Source organism: Acytostelium subglobosum (assembly GCF_000787575.1).
Source record: "Acytostelium subglobosum LB1 DNA, scaffold: scaffold29, whole genome shotgun sequence".
NCBI classification, from domain to species: Eukaryota; Evosea; class Eumycetozoa; order Acytosteliales; family Acytosteliaceae; genus Acytostelium; species Acytostelium subglobosum.
Window position 1 is genome coordinate 231,652 of NW_012236504.1, and position 16,852 is coordinate 248,503.

Genomic DNA, 16,852 nt, shown 5'->3' on the forward strand with positions numbered 1-16,852 from the left:
GTCAGACTGACATCACACACTCACACTCACACTCACACATAAACACAATGAAAGACGAGTGTGTGAACATCATCACGATATGGAAGTATGATAGAGTTAGATATTCGTAATCCTTGAATGACACACATTGACTAATCGACATCTTAATTATGGCTATGGTGGACAGTCAGTCATATACCATCGGAAACACAAATTGCCAACCCTACCCCATTCTAATCATCCATCCAACATCTAGTCCAGTCCAGTCCAGTCCAGTCCAGTCCAATCCAGTCCAATCCACTATTCATTACATTAGACACATTCCAACTTCTACCATTATTATTATACTATTACTACTTTACTATTATTATTATTATTATTATAATTATTCCCCTTTAGTTAAGGTGTATTAGTATTTGAACAAAAGAACAACAAACTTACTTTAAAGAAAGGAAGAAGACTTGAAGCTAACACTTCAATCAATCAAACAATCCAAAAAATGGCAATATTCCCATTAATTACACAATACAACAACTTGGATAAGAACAAGATGATTATCCAGTTGGCAGAGACCAAGCAACGTCAGTTCCTTCGTCAATGCATGGCCGAGTTCTTTGGTGTGGCCTTCTTCGTGTTCATGGTGTCTGGTTCAGTCATCACGGCCAACTTCTTCACGGCCGACCCCGTCGCACGTATCGTCCTCATTGCCTTTATCCAAGCCTTTGCCCTTGCCACCATCATTTGGTTCTCCAGTGGTGTGTCTGGATGTCAGCTGAACCCAGCCGTCACATGTTCCCTCATCACTACCTCACGTATGGGTCTCCTCAACGGTCTCCTCTTCATTATCATGCAATCTGCTGGTGCTCTCGCCGGTGCCTCCCTCATGGCTGCCGCTGTTCCATACAGATGTAAGTGTCCATCTTCATTCATTCATTCAATCAATCAAACATGATTGACTAACTTCCACCCTCACATAATCAAACTTTAGACGAAGGAAACTTGGGCGCAACAACAATCAACCCAGTGATCAGCATTGCCCGTGCTTTCTTCCTCGAGTTCATGGCCACTGCCTTGCTCTGCTTCGTCGTGCTGAGTTTGTCCGTGTACAACGAGTGGGACTCTAGACTGAGCCGTTTCGCTCCATTGGCCATCGGTTGTGCCGTCTACGTCGGTGTTGCCATGCTTAACCCATGGACTGGAGGCTCATTGAACCCAGCCCGTTCATTCGGACCCGCGGTGCTCTCGGGAACATGGCACTACCATTGGTTGTACTGGGCTGCACCAATTGCCGGTGGTGTCGCTGCCGGTCTGGTCTGGAGATACATCCTCTCCGAGAAGGTCGCCCTCATCGAGCGTCCATACAACGAGTTTGCTCCAAACCCATACGGAGTTCCAGCTCAATAAACACCATCCCTGCATGGTATAGGGCCTCATCCTATTCACGAGGTCCTATCTTATTATTTATTTCCCCCACATATATATGCATCGGTCAACCAGATCATGAGATCTAAAACATGTGATGGGGAGTGGGGAAGGGGGGTGATGATCACTCCCTTTCAAATTGATTGAACGAACATCATTGTAATAATAAACAGATAAAGATACATATATAGGTACAGATACAGATACAAGTATGAATAGTGGAAATATAATGAAGGTCTTGGCCGGCGCTGGCGCTGGCGCATTCATATACTGGATCATTCATGCGACTAATCAGGAGGAGGAACAATACCGCGAGTTATCGCAACAGCCTGGCTCACTTCAACAGAACAAACAACGATCAAAGTTGAGAGACTCGACTACAGACTTATCGGTCGCCGGCAATCTCCTGGTCGACTTGCTACAGAATACACATATCGAGTATATCTTGGGACATGATACACATCATGTCATTACGATTGACAGCACTGCCACATTGGACTATGCACTCATGCGAATGAATGAGTCGAATGTTGTATCACTACCAATCGTCGACCTTCAAAACAAGCGCTACATTGGCATGTTGAACATCGTCGATGTATGTTCATACCTTGGCGCGCACGTCCCATCCGAGGTTGCGCCCAACACCTCTGTCGCCGAAGTCCTAAGTATGTTGAACGTCAAAAACGTCAATCGCGTCAATCACTCAATCACTAATCATGCAATCAATGATCAATCAGAGTATAACCGTGAGCCATTCTTGCCACTGTATGTCAACTCGCCAATCCAATTGTTGATTCACATCATGACACAGAGAGTACCACAGGTGGCCATCATGTCCAATGAGACCATCGTGGTGGACATTGTGTCTAGATTAAATGTGATCAAGTTCATCTATGAGAATATGGAGGCCCTGGGGAACAGGTCCAACAACTCAATCACCTCACTCAACTTGCTATCCAAGTCTGTGTGCACGATTGACTCGTCCTCTCTTGTAATTGACGCCATCAACAAACTTAACAACGAGGGTGTATCCGAGTTGGCCATCGTCAACCAAGATGGCGCACTAATTGGATGCTTCAGTGCAGCTGACCTTAGAGTGAGTATCCATCCCTGTCATGCAAAAGCGCAGGTTGCAAGCTAACACTATCATCAACTTTAGAAACTGTCAATATACACTTTCAACCGATGCTATGAGCCAGTGTCCAAGTTTATCAAGTTACAAGATGTATGTCAATGACCGTCCGATCGTCCACAACCTTGGCATAACACATACTCACTCACTGACTCAACCAATCAATCAATCAATATAGGTTTCAGACGAGACACAACTCAACTTGATCAGTCCATCATCTACACTGCGATCAACAATCAGGAAGTTTGTGGAGAATGATGCTCCAATACTCTGGATCGTCGACTCCCAAATGAAGCCAGTTTCATCCGTCACTCAATTAAGTCTTATGAAGTTCTTCCTCAATCTCTCAACCTCTGTCTTTGCAGAGTAATGGACTGGAACCATTCCACTCATTCACTCAAAGTCAAACAATCAATCAAACAAAGTCAATCAAATAAATCAACCGATATATGTACATACATTTTAATTAATAATTAATAATAATAACCTCCAGAGTAGTAGGACTTCTTGGGTATTGGCTCCTCAACAAAGAAGTGGAATCCAAATGTACGGACACCGCCCCACTTGAAGGTTAGCAACAGCCAGTCGTTTCCAATCCTGGTAAAGTCGGCAAAGTGCTCACGTTTGTGCTGGAAGCGGTAGGTACCCACATTGGGAATCTTGGCATTCAAGCGACGATACAACCACAGGGCAAGGCTGAACTCTCTGGTCTTGATCTGGATGGCCAGCGAATCCAAGTGTACAGTCTTCAACGTACCGATGGGCGTGTGGGCCAATGTGATGGTCAAGTTCTTCAGACCCCTGGGCAGGCACTTCTTTGGTATGAAGTAAGGCACACTTAGATGTTTGATTTGATCGGGAAGCTCCATATTGTGGTCAATCCGGGAAGACTCGATTATTAATGAGGTAAGGGAGGCTGGCAATGCTCCATCCTGAAAGATGACAGGATAAAACGAATGCCCAAAGGTCAAGTGAGTGATGGAGTTGGGGAGTGATCCAGGTAGGATTGGTTCGTTGAACTTGTCACCAAATAAAACAGAGGTGAGTGATTGAGGGAGCGATCCTATGGTCACCTTCTTGTTAAACTCTTGAGTGAACTTCAAGGATGTCAACGATGTTGGAAGTATCAAGGCATGGTCGTACATGACTGGACCCAGTGCAAGTGATGTAAGAGACTGAGGAACCTCCATTGGATGCTTGAACTTATTTCCAAGATCCAGATTGGTCATTGATGCAGGAAGTGCGGGTAGTGGATGATTATATGATACAAATGATAGGGATGTCAGATGCTGTGGGAGGATAGAGACACCTTCTTGATTGATGAGAGGCTTGTTGAACAAAGCACCAAAGGATAGAGAGGTGAGCGATGCAGGCAGCACTCCAACGGCAATCTCTTGGTTAAACATCGAGCCCAGACTCAACAAAGTGAGCGATGGTGGGAGTAGTCCTGGCGCGATCTCTTGATTGAACAGTGAGCCAAAGGTCAATGATTGAAGTGACTCTGGGAGGAGTCCTGGCTTCAGCTCTGAAATGCTAAAGGACAGCTCGAGCAAGCCTTCTGGGAACGTGCCAACCTTGATTGGCATGTTGTTTTGCGTTCCCGTCATCTTCAATGATGTCAAGGTAGGTGGGAGCATTCGATGACGGATTGTCATTGTGCCGGCCACATCAAGGATCTGAAGCTTTGGTGGCAGGACATCGGTATCGTCACCGAGATGGAAATCACCATTGAACCGAATTGATGTGACACTGCTCCTGAATGAATTTTCTCTGATACACTTCTGAGAGTATTCAGAGACGACTACATATGTGACAGTCTTTGGTATTGATGATTTCTTAAACTTGGATGATCCAAAATATAATGTCCTGGGCAATGTATCTGATTTCAAGAATGATAGTGATCTCCATGTTATACCATTCACCTGTTCATGTCTTAAGATTGCAATAAACAATCTTTTACTTGTGAGTGCAAGGCAAAGTGTACCAACATGTCCACAATGATTACATATCTCTGCAATCATCAAGTTTGGTAATTTACTAATAACATCTGAGCGATGAGACATTCTATTATTAATATGATTGATTGATATTGTGATTGATTGAATGAATGATAGATTGATTGAATACTATGTTGTTTTGATGATTGTTGTAGATTGATAATTCATTGCTGTAGTAATAATATGTATTTGTTATTACAACTACAAACACTGTGAATGAAGATGAAAGGACAACAATGTCCTTTTTTGGGACTTACTCCGCACCCACACTCACACACTCACACACACTCATTCTTGAAGTTAAATGATGGACATCCCCAAAAGGGGTAGAGTTAATTAATTATACATGTATGTTATGAATGGATTGGTTGGTCATCGGGCTGGATATCCATGGCATACGGCTTGGTTGATATTCTCATGATGAACTCTTTGGCCGCAGCTGCTTTGACTGGATCTTGGTTGTCTGAAAGTCGATACGATGCTCCAAGGAAGAATCCTTCATTCAACATCTTGTACAGTGGTTCATTGTTTGATTTGTAATACTCGAGGTCTGGTGCAATGTTCATCTCCTTGGCCAAATCCTCAGAGTATGGTACGTACATCCTTGGGAATTGTGTGGGTGGCTTCCTATTCCTGATCTCTGACTCTGATTGAATGCCCTCTGCCATGGCTGCATGTGCCGGTGCCTGGTACTTGTTGGCAAACACTCCAGTGGCCCATCTAGCTTGCAATTCAACTACAGGTAGATAGGGTCCACGATACATTCCAACAAAGGCAATACCTGGCATTGATTGACAGAACACTGCTTTGTGAAGTAGCATTGGTTGGAAAGTGATTGATGGATCATAATGTATGGCATCAAGTATCTCTTGATCAAGATACTTTAGATTCACTGTGAATCCGGAACACAGTATAACTTGATCAATCTTGATTGACTCCTTCTCCTCAGCATCCTTGCCCACCTTGATATAATAGAGTTGGTCGTTGACTATCCTTGAAGGCTGTCCATGATAGAACTTGATCTTATTGTCTTTAACTTGCTGGACATAGTCGTCGGAGATGGCCACATATGGGTTCTCGGGGTTGTCCACACTGATGCTGTCAACGGTCGACTGTCGCGTCTTGTTCATCGAGTCGAACCATCTGGCGCGAACCTCTGGGTCGAGCTTTCTCAAGGCCTTGACGCGAGAGAACATAGTCGTGTCGACGGGCACATGCTTGCCATCCTCATTGGCGTATCGTGGCAGGATATACTCCTTCCTACGCGCGACAACCACCACCTCAACACCGTGTTTGGCCAAGTCTGAAGCGATCTCTGTGCCACTGTAGCCTGCACCAATGACCGCCACCACCTTGCCCTTGTAGTCTGCAGGGTTGCGATAAGCCGACGAGTGTATAGTTGGTATCTCTGGTGTGCCGACAGGCTGCTCTTGAGGTATCTTTTGGTTGACTGGCTCGGAGAAGAAGCCAGATGATATGATAATATTGTCAAACACCTTGCTGCCGTCGCCCTCTGGGGATGTCCATGTCACTCGCCACTTGCCATCTTCCTCGCGTGACACACGTGTAATGATATGATTGAAGTGTAACAATGCGTTGTGCTCTAGTTTGAATGCTTCGACGTATTGTTTGAGGTACTCGTAGACTTGTGTATGGCTGGGGAAGTTGTCGGCGACGCTGAAGGGGAAGTCAGAGAACATACAAGTATACTGAGACAAGTTGGTTCTTAGAGATTGCCACATTGTACCAGTCTGTGGTCTCCACAGTCCACCTATACTACTCTGTTTCTCAAAGAGTTCAGGTCTTAATCCATTCTCTATCGCTGACTTTGCTGCACACAGTCCACTAAAGCCTCCACCAATGATTGCAAGAGATGGTGTCATTGTCATTGACATTGATGTTCTTGTTAAAGATACAAATAATACTATTACAATGATGCACAAGGCATTCAAATGAACGAATGAATGAAAGAATGTGTGTGAGTTACATTTACAACATGATTCAGAGTCTATCTCTCTCATTGTTCATTCAAGGCTATCCAAACTTTGGGATTTGAGTTGATGGCAACATCTCAAGATGTGCCTGTTGTCCCCAACAAGATGACACATTGAATTTACCCATTCGATCATTATTGGGGACTTTGGTTGTTGATTGATTGATTGATCAAGTGTTGTAATTGATTGATTTGCAAGTCGGATAGAGACATCATGTCGGTGAAGCCAAGAAGACAAAGAAGGAGAAGGAGAAGAAGAAGCCAATAAAGTTACATGTTAGACTGTGTTCATGGTTTCGAAAGTCTTGCAAAGACAAGTCCAGAGATCGTGGACTACTACGCGAGACAAGGAAAGAGACAACAATGATATAAGGTATGGACAAGTATGTGTATGATACCCAACATTTGGATGACGAATACAACATCGACCTGAGTTGACTCAAAGTCGTGGCATGACAGCTCACCAATCTTGTCACGTGAGTTAGTCCATTCTCCTATCCTTCTCGAGACTTGAGACTAACCAGGTCCAAAGTTCCCTCAACACCAACTTGTGGGCACGCCACGCCCAAAAAGTCAGGTCACTTCTTGACATTATTAATAATACAATTCTAATAAAAAAATACAGTTTAGGCATGACCTTTGGTGCAAAGATCGTCCAAATATCTTTTGATTGAAGAGATCAACCGGTGTGTGATGGGGTGACGAGGACCTGTTGCGTCCACTTTGTTTGAATTTCTATTTATAATCATATTTTTTTTTTCTTTTGTTCATTTGATGATCTGTGATTGTAATGGGGTGTGTGTGAGTGTGTGTGAGAGTTATGTTGAGTTGGTGTCGGCAAGTCAAGTATGTGTGTGTGTATGAATGTTTGATTGATTGAAATGTATGATGTAGTTGTAGGGTGGTCATAGTAAGGTGTGTTGATGAGGGAGCATGATATTGCTGAGCTCAGCAACTTTGGATGATTGATGAAAGACTGATTTACCCCCATATCAATCTGTCAGCTAGCCCTCACTCAACAACAACAACACTCTCTGGCGCCTTTGTCACACCTGACTGACCAAGCAAGGTATCTCCCTCCTCACACACTCTGCATTGAGTTCATTTTGGAATATCACCAAATAATATTAGCCAAGTTATAAATATAACATATATTATTATCTCTCTTCACTTCACATAAACAATCATATACAATGTCTGGAAACTGGGAACACGGATTCTGCTCATGCTGTGAGGACACTCACGTAAGTACCAATCAATCATATGATATCAATTATTCAATCATAGTTATTAACCATCAATCAATCAATCAAACAAACAATCAATCATAATTCCATGAACTTGATTATATATTATTTATTATTTAATAATTTATAGGTCTGCTGTGTGTCATGGTTGTGGCCACAATTGCAGTTGATGCAACAGAGAGCTACCGTTCAGGGTCGTCAATGTGACGCCACTGATTGTTTGCTGACTTGCTGCTTCTTCCCATGCGTTGCTTGCCACGTCAGACATCAGATCACCGAGAAGCACGGAATCGATGAGAACATCTGCATCAACATCTTGGCCAACCTCTACTGCACCCTCTGTGCCATCACCCAACAGACCCGTCAGCTCCAGACCAAGGGTGAGAAGCCATCCGGTATCTTCATGGCTTAAACTATTTAGTTCAGGTCAATCTAAACGTAACAACAACAACACACCTCTTGCCTCAAGACACCTGACCAGTTGCTTGATTGATTGATTGCTTGCCTGTGCTTGCCTTGCTCAATAAAGTATCCTGTGTAGCGCCACATAAAGGCATCTCAACACTGTTTATATTCAACTTCCATTAGACATGCATCTTCATCCTTCCTCTGCCCTCATCTCGCTTCACATGACCTATACAAGGCAAGGAAAGAAACTGGAAGGTCTTCGCGAGCAATTTTGAAGTTGCGCAAAACCTTGAGAGGACCAGAAAGGGAAGTCATCTGATCATGATGAGCGAGTGTGTTTGGTGTTGTTGCTCGGTTGGATTCATTGGCTGATTGTGATAATGATCGCGAACGAGTGAGCTTATAAGTGATGGATGACATCGTCTTGCAAACATTGGATGGCGAGGAAGTAGAGTGTTGCAACAGAGTGCTCGACGTCATTGGTAGTCTACAGCCATTGGACATCGCCAACAACAATGCTGCTGCCGACCAAGTCGATGCCCAAGACGACGACAGTGAAGCAACATCACCAACCTATCGCATCAACATAACCGTAGATTACATTGATAGTAGTATGTACACAACCATGTATGAATGAATGAATGAATGAGTGAACCTAACCTAATGACTTAGTACTGGACTATGTTGATTGGTACTTGGAACATCGTTTGGATGATGGAACATCTGTGGAGGAGAAGGAGGTGAGCTTCAGCTTTGGTGGCAACAATGACTTGGAACACTTGAGATCATTACTAGAGTGTACAAAGGACTTGGATATCAAGGAGTACCAATCACAACTACAATCATACATTGCTCAACTAGAGTCCAAGTACAACAGACGCATATCACTCAATGAAGTATTACAACATCAATCCGAAGATGACCTCTGGTTAGTAATCAATCGATGTGTATACGATGTTACAAAGTAAGTTCTACCAACTCGCGAGCCTCCCTCTACCAGTCACATTGCTAACTAACACGGCTAAAGATGGATACCACTACACCCTGGAGGAGACTCAATAATGAATGGAAGAGGAGTGGATTGCTCATACTACTTTGAGATATATCATAGGACGGATATGGCATTCAAGAAGTTGCATCAATACTTCATTGGATACCTAAGTGATGCTGACACATGTCCAGCCAGTGACCATGAAGAGAAGCCAACCGAAGAGTTCTGGCTGCGGCTAAAGAAGTTATGTCCAGAGCATCAACATATTGAGTCGAACGAATGAACGAATGAACAACGCGAATGAATGTACAAGGTGTATTATAATGTTATTTATTGTATCTCTCCCTCCCTCGCTCGCTTGCTCACTCATTCATTGTTCACGCCCGCTGATGGGTGGTCGATGATGATGAGGCGGCTGCGGGGTCAGTCTTGAGCAGGACGGATGAGTCTGCACTCTCGCCTGGCACTACAGTGATCTTGATGCTGTTCTTGCTGGGCTTGGCAACGAATAGTTGCTCCTTGGGAAGGGTGTCGACGCGCTGGAAGACAGCCTGAGTGGCTCCCTTTTGTGAGCGATAGGCAATCTCGTCGCTAAAGTCGATGGTCAGTGTCTTGTTGACGTGCTTCTGGTACAGCTTGGAGAGCAGCGTGATGAATACTGTCTTGCGATTGGTCTCACAGATGTAGTCGGCCTTCTGAGATTGGTCGACGTGGATCACAAAGAAGTTGTCGCGCAGCTTAGAGCAGCTGAGACGCTCGATGGCGCCCAGGGGGATCGTGCGCTTCAACGTGAACCATGCGCCGTCCTTCTTGGGCTTGGCCAGAGGCACAATGTGGAACACGTTGGCGTTGGTCACAATGAGTGCACGCTTCTGTATCTTGTGATGACGGTTGATCTTGGACACCTGTACACTCAGTCGCACGGCCGCCTGTGGACCCTCCTCGCGTGTCAGCACTTGGCGCACGTAGGCGTCAGTTGACAGCGACAAGAAGTCACCATAGAATGCGATCGATGATAGCACAAGACTGTTGCGATTGCGCTCCTTGCGTCCCTGGAAGATGTTCTGTGAGTGGTTCTTGAGTTGCACACACTCCTTGCGCAGTAGCCAGCTGCGGTATGCGCGCTGGATCTTGATGGCAGCCAGTGTCTGGAGGTACCAGCGACGAGTCTTGTACATCTTCCATGTGGCCTGCAGCATTGTGGCCAGCTGGTGGATGCGAGCAGTGCGCTTGTCCTCCAGGTCAAACAGTGGCTGTGGGTTGCGGATGAAGATCTTGTTGACACCAAACTGGTACTCGCTCTGTGGGATGCCCAGCTCAGCCAACAGGATCTCAGCGCCGTTCTTGGCGTCGCCCTCCCACTTTGGCCATGTCTTCTTACCGATCATGTAGTAACGGCGCATGAACTTGGCGTATGTCTGACGGTAGCAGTAACCGGCACGACGCACCAGCAGGTTCTCATAGAGACCAAGGTAGCGGATCTGTTCTGACGAGCGACCAGCGTCCCAGTCGAGTGCGCGTTTAACCTCGTTGGGCTTGATGCAACGGATGTAGTGAGGGTTGCAGCTGTATAGAGACTTGAGAAGTGCGGTCACCTGCGACTTGAACTGGAAGCCCGCTGTGATTGGACGCTTCTTGTCAGTGGGGATGATGCTCTTGGCCTGCTGGTTGGCAAAGCCTGTCTTCTTGAGGCGGTCCAGTGACTTGGCCGACTCGACGTTGGGGTCGATTTCCTCAATGACTGGCACATACTGGAAGACCTCGACGAGCAGGGATAGCGATGACGATGTGGCCAAGCCAATCAGGTCGTTGAATAGAGTGTCGCGGTTCTTGTCGAGGAAGCCGTCGATGTTGTAGTACACCTTTCCGGCGTAGTGATTGATGATGAACTGGCGCTGGTTGGATGTCAGTGGCACCTTAGAGTAATGTGAGTGTGCGGCAAACAGCTTGCCGAGCTTCTCGAGCAGACTGGCGTCGTTACCCTCTGGGAACAGACACTCCTCATCCAAGATTGCTAGAATACCAAATGGCTTCTTCTCGATCAAGTCTACACATGGCTTGTTGTTGACATAGTCCACTGGCACCCACTTGATGCCCTCTGACACGTACTCCTCCTGCTCAGTCTTCAATGTCAAGTCGATGAATATCTGTTGCAATGTCTCATTAACATAGTTGATACAGAACTGTTCGAAGCTGTTATTCTATTGGGTTTGTTTGTGTAGTGTAGGTAGGGTCAGTTTCAGTGTGTCTCCACCCTGTTTCCATGTGTTTCCGCGTAGCCACGTGAGGTGGTAATGGTACGGAAACACGACGGACATTCTAAAAATACATACCTGGAAGATCTCGAATCCATATACATCAAGGACACCAATAACCTTGCCTTTGGTCTTGACCTCGATCGAACGATTGATGGTCCTAACCAACCAATCGAACAACTTGCTGTAGATGGCCTTGGCCAGGGCATCACGAGCCGCGGAGGCTTGCTCCACGTTCTGAAGCACGCGAATAGTCTCTCCCTTGCGTGGTCCAGCCGTGACCACACGTACCACAAGTGAGGACTCGAGCAATGCAGCATCCACGCCCATCAGGTTGGCCAGAGTCTTAAGCTGGGCCTTGTCGGCAACCTCTGCCTTTTGTTGCTTGTTGCTGTTGAATGTGACGTTGCCCAGAAGTAGGACGGAAGACAACAGCTTGAATATCTGCTTCTGCTCGTCAGCAGTGATGCCAACAACCTCCATGGCGTGGCGGGTGGCCTTGAGTGCGGCTGCATCATCTATGCCGTCAGCTGTGTAGCAACGACTCTTGTTTAGGTACTCATACTTGTCCGGCTGCAGTAGGGACAGTTGCTCGCGCTCCTCTGGTGTGGCGCCAGTCAGCAGTTGGTAGAACACGTGGAAGTTGCGCTCGCCAACGGTCTGTAGCACGACACGTGACTTCTCGAGCAGGTAGTTGGTGATCTTGCCTCCCTCGGGGTCGCCCACATAGTTGAACTGGATCTCCATATACTTGCCAAAACGCGATGAGTTGTTGTTCCTCAGCGTCTTGGCATTGCCAAAGGCTTCGAGCAGCGGGTTGGACTCGAGGATCAGGTTCTTGACGCGCTCGACGTCGCGGCTACTGCCTGTGATGCTGGCAATGTACTGCATGATGTATTTGGACGCCTCGGTCTTGCCGGCGCCCGACTCGCCCGAGATAATGATACACTGGTTCTCGTGCTCTGACTGGAGAGCGCGGTATGCCTTGTCCGCCACACTGTAGATGTGTGGAGGTATTTCAAACTCATGCTTGCCCTTGTACAAATCAATGTACTCCTTTCCATATATACCCAATTGTTTATAAGGATTACATGATATCAATACTGGTCCGATGGATGTCTATAAGATAGTTTGATTGATTGTTTGGTCAGTATATGTTTGTGTGGTTGGGTGTGGGCGAGGCTGGAATAGTTCCAGCCTCACCCCCTACCCCGACCCCCACCCATCAATCCCCATCACCAACTTACATAAATGATTCCTTCCTTGTATCTCTTTTGGACGTTATCGTTCAAGGCTGCCTCGGATACTGATGGCAACATTACAAGATCATCCACTCCGACCCTGTTGTTGACTGGTCTGATCGTTGAGGCTGATGTGGTGTTTGCCAGATTGCTCAAGACAGGTGCCGATGATGTGTCCACCACCTTACGTGTTCTTGTCGTCTGTGTATATGGCATTGATGGTATCAGTCAACAACTGGACCATCACTGATCACTCATTCATTCATTTCATTCAAACTTACCATCTTAAGGTGTGATTATTGTCGTCTTGTTTGACTGATTGATCGATTGATTGAGATATATCTTTGTTTGTTTGTAATAATATAGATAAAGAATAAGAATGAGTTGTTGTTGTTTGTTATGCTAACGATCAATGGGTAGCATAGAGACGACTGAGGGTAGAGAGGTGGACCACAACAAAGAAACCCCCTGACCATTGTTTACATTATCACACTGAAAAAAGGTGATTTGATCAACATTTTATTTGAATAATGATCAAAATTTTCAAATAAGTTTGAGTGATGATTGACACACACGGCAACAAGGCAGGATAGGGCTTTGATACCCTCGAGGGAGGACAGTGTCCAACCAACAACAAGGCAAAACGTCACGACTGGCTGATGTTTGTTTAAATGTTAATTATTGTTTGTTGTCCAATTGGATTGACCAGGATGATCAAGATATATATAATTATTGTCAACGAAACAACAGGCAAGCTAAAGATGGCTACATGTAGCCATCTCACCTCGGATAATGATGTACACCATTCCGAACAGTGACAGGAAGGACAACCAAGATGACGAAGATGATGAAGTAGTAACTTTGGATGGGGRATGATGATGATGAGGAGGAGTTTGCTTGTTCTTTATTGGCTGTCTGAAGGTCAAAAGAGAAGAGCAATACTATATATCATCTCGTGAGCTTCTACTGCGCATACTTGCGGGTCCACTCCTTTGCATTCGCCTCAAACCTCGCTTTGTCTGTTTTATACAAGTTGGCAATCTCTGGCACCAGAGGATCGTCTGGGTTGGGGTCTGTAAGAAGGGCACATATCGAAAGCAATACTATAGTGATGGGGGACATAAGTTAGAGTGTCTATTCAGTGTGATGAACTATGAACTAATGAATGAATATGTACCCTTGGGGATAGTCAATGCTGGACTCCACTGTTCCTTCAAAATGTCCAAACAAATACTGCCATTAGCGTTGATATTTGGATGATAAACTTTGGACTGGAAATTGATCTGTTGATTGTGTTGTGTGATGTGAAGACAAGCAACATGTTAGATGGTTAAACTGTTGGTTGTCGTGTCGACTGCCGACAACATATATAAAGACATTGAATGAATCTTACCTTGGGTGGCTTGAATGGGTAGTCCGTTGGGAAATGAATATTTAAAAAGAAGATACCTCCATCATATGGTGAGTCTTTCTGTTGTCCATTTAAAAGCAACGATCACAATAATGTTAGTATCGTATCATGTTATGTGATTGACCACAAGGTTGAGTCAAACAAGAATCAAAGATCAGAGATCGCGATCATAGATCACTTACGGGTCCCATAATAGTTGCAGACCAATGGAAAAGGTCTTCGCCACATGGTCCTGCGCTGCAAGATGTAGGTGGGTCACGAGCCAGATCGGACAATTCCTGTTGATTGATAAAAGATGTAAGTAAGAAGCAAGACTCATTGGTCAATCATTCAATCATAATTATAATTATAACATACCTTGTTGATTCTCTTTAATGCCATTGTATGTATCAAATGTTATGATCTACTGTATACTTTAAGATGATTGTAAATGTAAGTCTAAATGTACTATCACTTGTTATCTATGAGTTGAAGATGTAATAATAATAACAATTGCTACGAAGAAATCTAAATAATTGAATGAAGAAATCTGTATTTGAATGAATATTGAATGTTGAGTGTGAAGTGAAGTGAAGTGGAGGTGTCTTTGAAACTAATGACGTTGGTGTTGGTGTGAGAGTTGAGAGAAGTGAGTGTGCTGTGATGTGATGCGATTGATCAGCTCTTGGGAGAGTGAGTTTGTCAATTAAAAAAAATTAAAAAGTCAACAGACGTTGTTCCCCATGTTGCGATGCTCAACAACAATAAAGAATACGTAGTCTGCTTTGTCTATGACCAAGATGAATGAAGGAATGGTGATTCGAACAATGCATATTGTAGCAATAGAAATCAACAAGAGAGATCGTTTGTTTGACATACATGTATATATAATGTATCTCTATCTATCTATTTATCTAGATTCTCGCGTTCGAAACTTCTTCTTCTTTGTTTAATCGATTAACACTTTCTAACTCTCTGTGTCTATGTGTCTTTATCTCTTTGTACAACAAACTTTACTAAACTAACAATAACCAATGGTTGACAAAAGAATGGAAAACGGAGTTGCTATCCTCCTCCCCACCCACCCAACCAATCTTCGCACCCACCTCTCACCCACCCATTCAACTACTCCTTCTCTTCTATTTAATTCTTTTTTCTTTCTTTGTGTGTGTATGAGCTGCATTCCATTCAAACACATCACTTTGAGTCAATACGCGTCACCAACTTCAACAAAGCCTTTTTTAGAATAACGTTACGTCAATAATGATCTTCTTGATCAGATCCAACTATCTGTATCACTTCACACTAAATACATATTAATATACATGTGCAACATTGTAAATATTTATGTGTATGTATGTGTTTGTGTGTGAGTGAGTGAACAGTGTGTTGGATGTGGATGGATAAGTTCACGAAGATTCCCCAAAGGCAGTGTGAATGAATGGAATGAATGGAAATGATCCCGCTGTTGCTGGACATGGGTGTGGCAAGCTTGTAGTTTGAACATGTTTGCCCTACCATTCATCAATAGATTGACAGACTACATATTAGTTAGTAGTTATATAGTTTATCATTAAGAATATATTTAAGAACACAATATGAGCGAGAGTGAGCCAAAGAGGGAGTTGGCAATCCCTGCTGCAGAGTTGAGAGTTGTAGTTGTCGATACAGATTCTAATGATGGAAATAATAATAATAATAATAATAATACACAACAACAACAGGATAAGGAAAAGGAAAAAGAGCCTGGAAAGTATACTCTGGAGAATTTAGTACGAGAGAACCTAAAGTTGAAGGAGAGATTAAGTGCATATCAAAGAGAGAGAGAGGCATTGTTAAAGGAGAGAGAAAAGTCAAGGAAGAACTTGGAGAGAGCAAGGAATATTATCCTGGAGCAGAAGAAGACGATAACAACACTCCAGCAACAACAACAAAACAAGAACAAACCAACAAATGTCATTGCCAATCTAACTTCTAATGCTGTTGCCTCGGCATTGATGCGAACAACAGAACAACAGAAACAGCAGCAACAACTAAGTACAATGGCAACCACTCCAACAACAACAAACAATGAACAAACAACGAGGAAAAATGATATACATCATGTGGATGTAATTGATGAGAAGCAGCTGCTAGAACAACTACCATATAAGCCAAAGGGATTGGGAATGATCAAGAGTCTATCATTGTCCTCAATATACGCCCCATCACTCTCAATGTTCTCCAGTTACTTTGCCACTGCACCCAATAATGACAAGCTAGAGAAAGGACAAGAGAAGGAGAGTGTAGTGGATGATTCAGACGATGAGGAGCATCATCACATTGCAGCAACTGACAAAGATAAGATATTGATAGAGTTATTGCGAGCCAAAGTGAGGAGACTGCGTGAGAAGAGGAAGAGAGAGTTGACAAACACATTCAAGCTTGAGAAGGACAAACAATCATTAGAGGAGATGACCAAGTTCTACAAAGACAAGATCGAGTTGATGGAGCGCAAGTACAAGAGTCCCAGAGGTATGTAGTATATTCCAAATGTTACCCTCACGATCAAGTCCTAACATTCAATATTCAATCCAGTTATGTCACTATCACCAAAGACATTTGGAAGACATACCAGAAGTCCAAGGATACCATACAGTCCTGGAGTCGCATCCAAAGTTGGCAACATCAATGGATCATCCCCAAAGTTGGAGATACTTATATTATAGTTGTGAACGTCCAACATTAAATCTGTTGGTCATTCATTTATTTAATCAATCAATCATTCAATAATTCAATCATTGATCAATATATATAC

At 44.1% G+C, this 16,852-nt stretch overlaps 9 protein-coding genes across 9 annotated transcripts; 5 read left to right on the forward strand and 4 right to left on the reverse strand.

The window, feature by feature from the left end:
- Positions 1-460: 460 nt before the first annotated feature.
- SAMD00019534_108620 (hypothetical protein) lies at positions 461-1,383 on the forward strand (the record flags this gene model as incomplete). The annotated part of the gene is made up of 2 exons (XM_012893891.1): positions 461-887; positions 968-1,383. Coding segments are annotated over 2 exons (843 nt in total), but the record flags the coding sequence as incomplete, so codon positions are not given.
- A 229-nt stretch (positions 1,384-1,612) lies between these two features.
- On the forward strand, positions 1,613-2,903 carry SAMD00019534_108630 (hypothetical protein; the record flags this gene model as incomplete). The annotated part of the gene is made up of 4 exons (XM_012893892.1): positions 1,613-2,066; positions 2,139-2,497; positions 2,561-2,626; positions 2,712-2,903. 4 exons carry the CDS (start codon positions 1,613-1,615, stop codon positions 2,901-2,903), a joined length of 1,071 nt encoding a protein of 356 aa, XP_012749346.1.
- A 103-nt stretch (positions 2,904-3,006) lies between these two features.
- SAMD00019534_108640 (hypothetical protein) lies at positions 3,007-4,554 on the reverse strand (the record flags this gene model as incomplete). The annotated part of the gene is made up of 2 exons (XM_012893893.1): positions 3,007-4,412; positions 4,494-4,554. 2 exons carry the CDS (start codon positions 4,552-4,554, stop codon positions 3,007-3,009), a joined length of 1,467 nt encoding a protein of 488 aa, XP_012749347.1.
- Positions 4,555-4,907: 353 nt separating this feature from the next.
- Positions 4,908-6,482, reverse strand: SAMD00019534_108650 (hypothetical protein; the record flags this gene model as incomplete). Its single annotated transcript, XM_012893894.1, has 1 exon — positions 4,908-6,482. A coding segment is annotated over one exon (1,575 nt), but the record flags the coding sequence as incomplete, so codon positions are not given.
- Positions 6,483-7,716: 1,234 nt separating this feature from the next.
- Positions 7,717-8,182, forward strand: SAMD00019534_108660 (hypothetical protein; the record flags this gene model as incomplete). The annotated part of the gene is made up of 2 exons (XM_012893895.1): positions 7,717-7,767; positions 7,901-8,182. 2 exons carry the CDS (start codon positions 7,717-7,719, stop codon positions 8,180-8,182), a joined length of 333 nt encoding a protein of 110 aa, XP_012749349.1.
- Positions 8,183-8,587: 405 nt separating this feature from the next.
- Positions 8,588-9,452, forward strand: SAMD00019534_108670 (hypothetical protein; the record flags this gene model as incomplete). Its single annotated transcript, XM_012893896.1, has 3 exons — positions 8,588-8,789; positions 8,851-9,142; positions 9,290-9,452. 3 exons carry the CDS (start codon positions 8,588-8,590, stop codon positions 9,450-9,452), a joined length of 657 nt encoding a protein of 218 aa, XP_012749350.1.
- Positions 9,453-9,546: 94 nt separating this feature from the next.
- SAMD00019534_108680 (hypothetical protein) lies at positions 9,547-12,881 on the reverse strand (the record flags this gene model as incomplete). The annotated part of the gene is made up of 3 exons (XM_012893897.1): positions 9,547-11,370; positions 11,503-12,543; positions 12,672-12,881. 3 exons carry the CDS (start codon positions 12,879-12,881, stop codon positions 9,547-9,549), a joined length of 3,075 nt encoding a protein of 1,024 aa, XP_012749351.1.
- A 747-nt stretch (positions 12,882-13,628) lies between these two features.
- Positions 13,629-14,457, reverse strand: SAMD00019534_108690 (hypothetical protein; the record flags this gene model as incomplete). Its single annotated transcript, XM_012893898.1, has 5 exons — positions 13,629-13,768; positions 13,843-13,948; positions 14,059-14,136; positions 14,259-14,354; positions 14,434-14,457. The coding sequence occupies 5 exons, from the start codon at positions 14,455-14,457 to the stop codon at positions 13,629-13,631; spliced, it is 444 nt and encodes a 147-aa protein (XP_012749352.1).
- Positions 14,458-15,653: 1,196 nt separating this feature from the next.
- Positions 15,654-16,763, forward strand: SAMD00019534_108700 (hypothetical protein; the record flags this gene model as incomplete). Its single annotated transcript, XM_012893899.1, has 2 exons — positions 15,654-16,569; positions 16,633-16,763. 2 exons carry the CDS (start codon positions 15,654-15,656, stop codon positions 16,761-16,763), a joined length of 1,047 nt encoding a protein of 348 aa, XP_012749353.1.
- Positions 16,764-16,852: the final 89 nt, after the last annotated feature.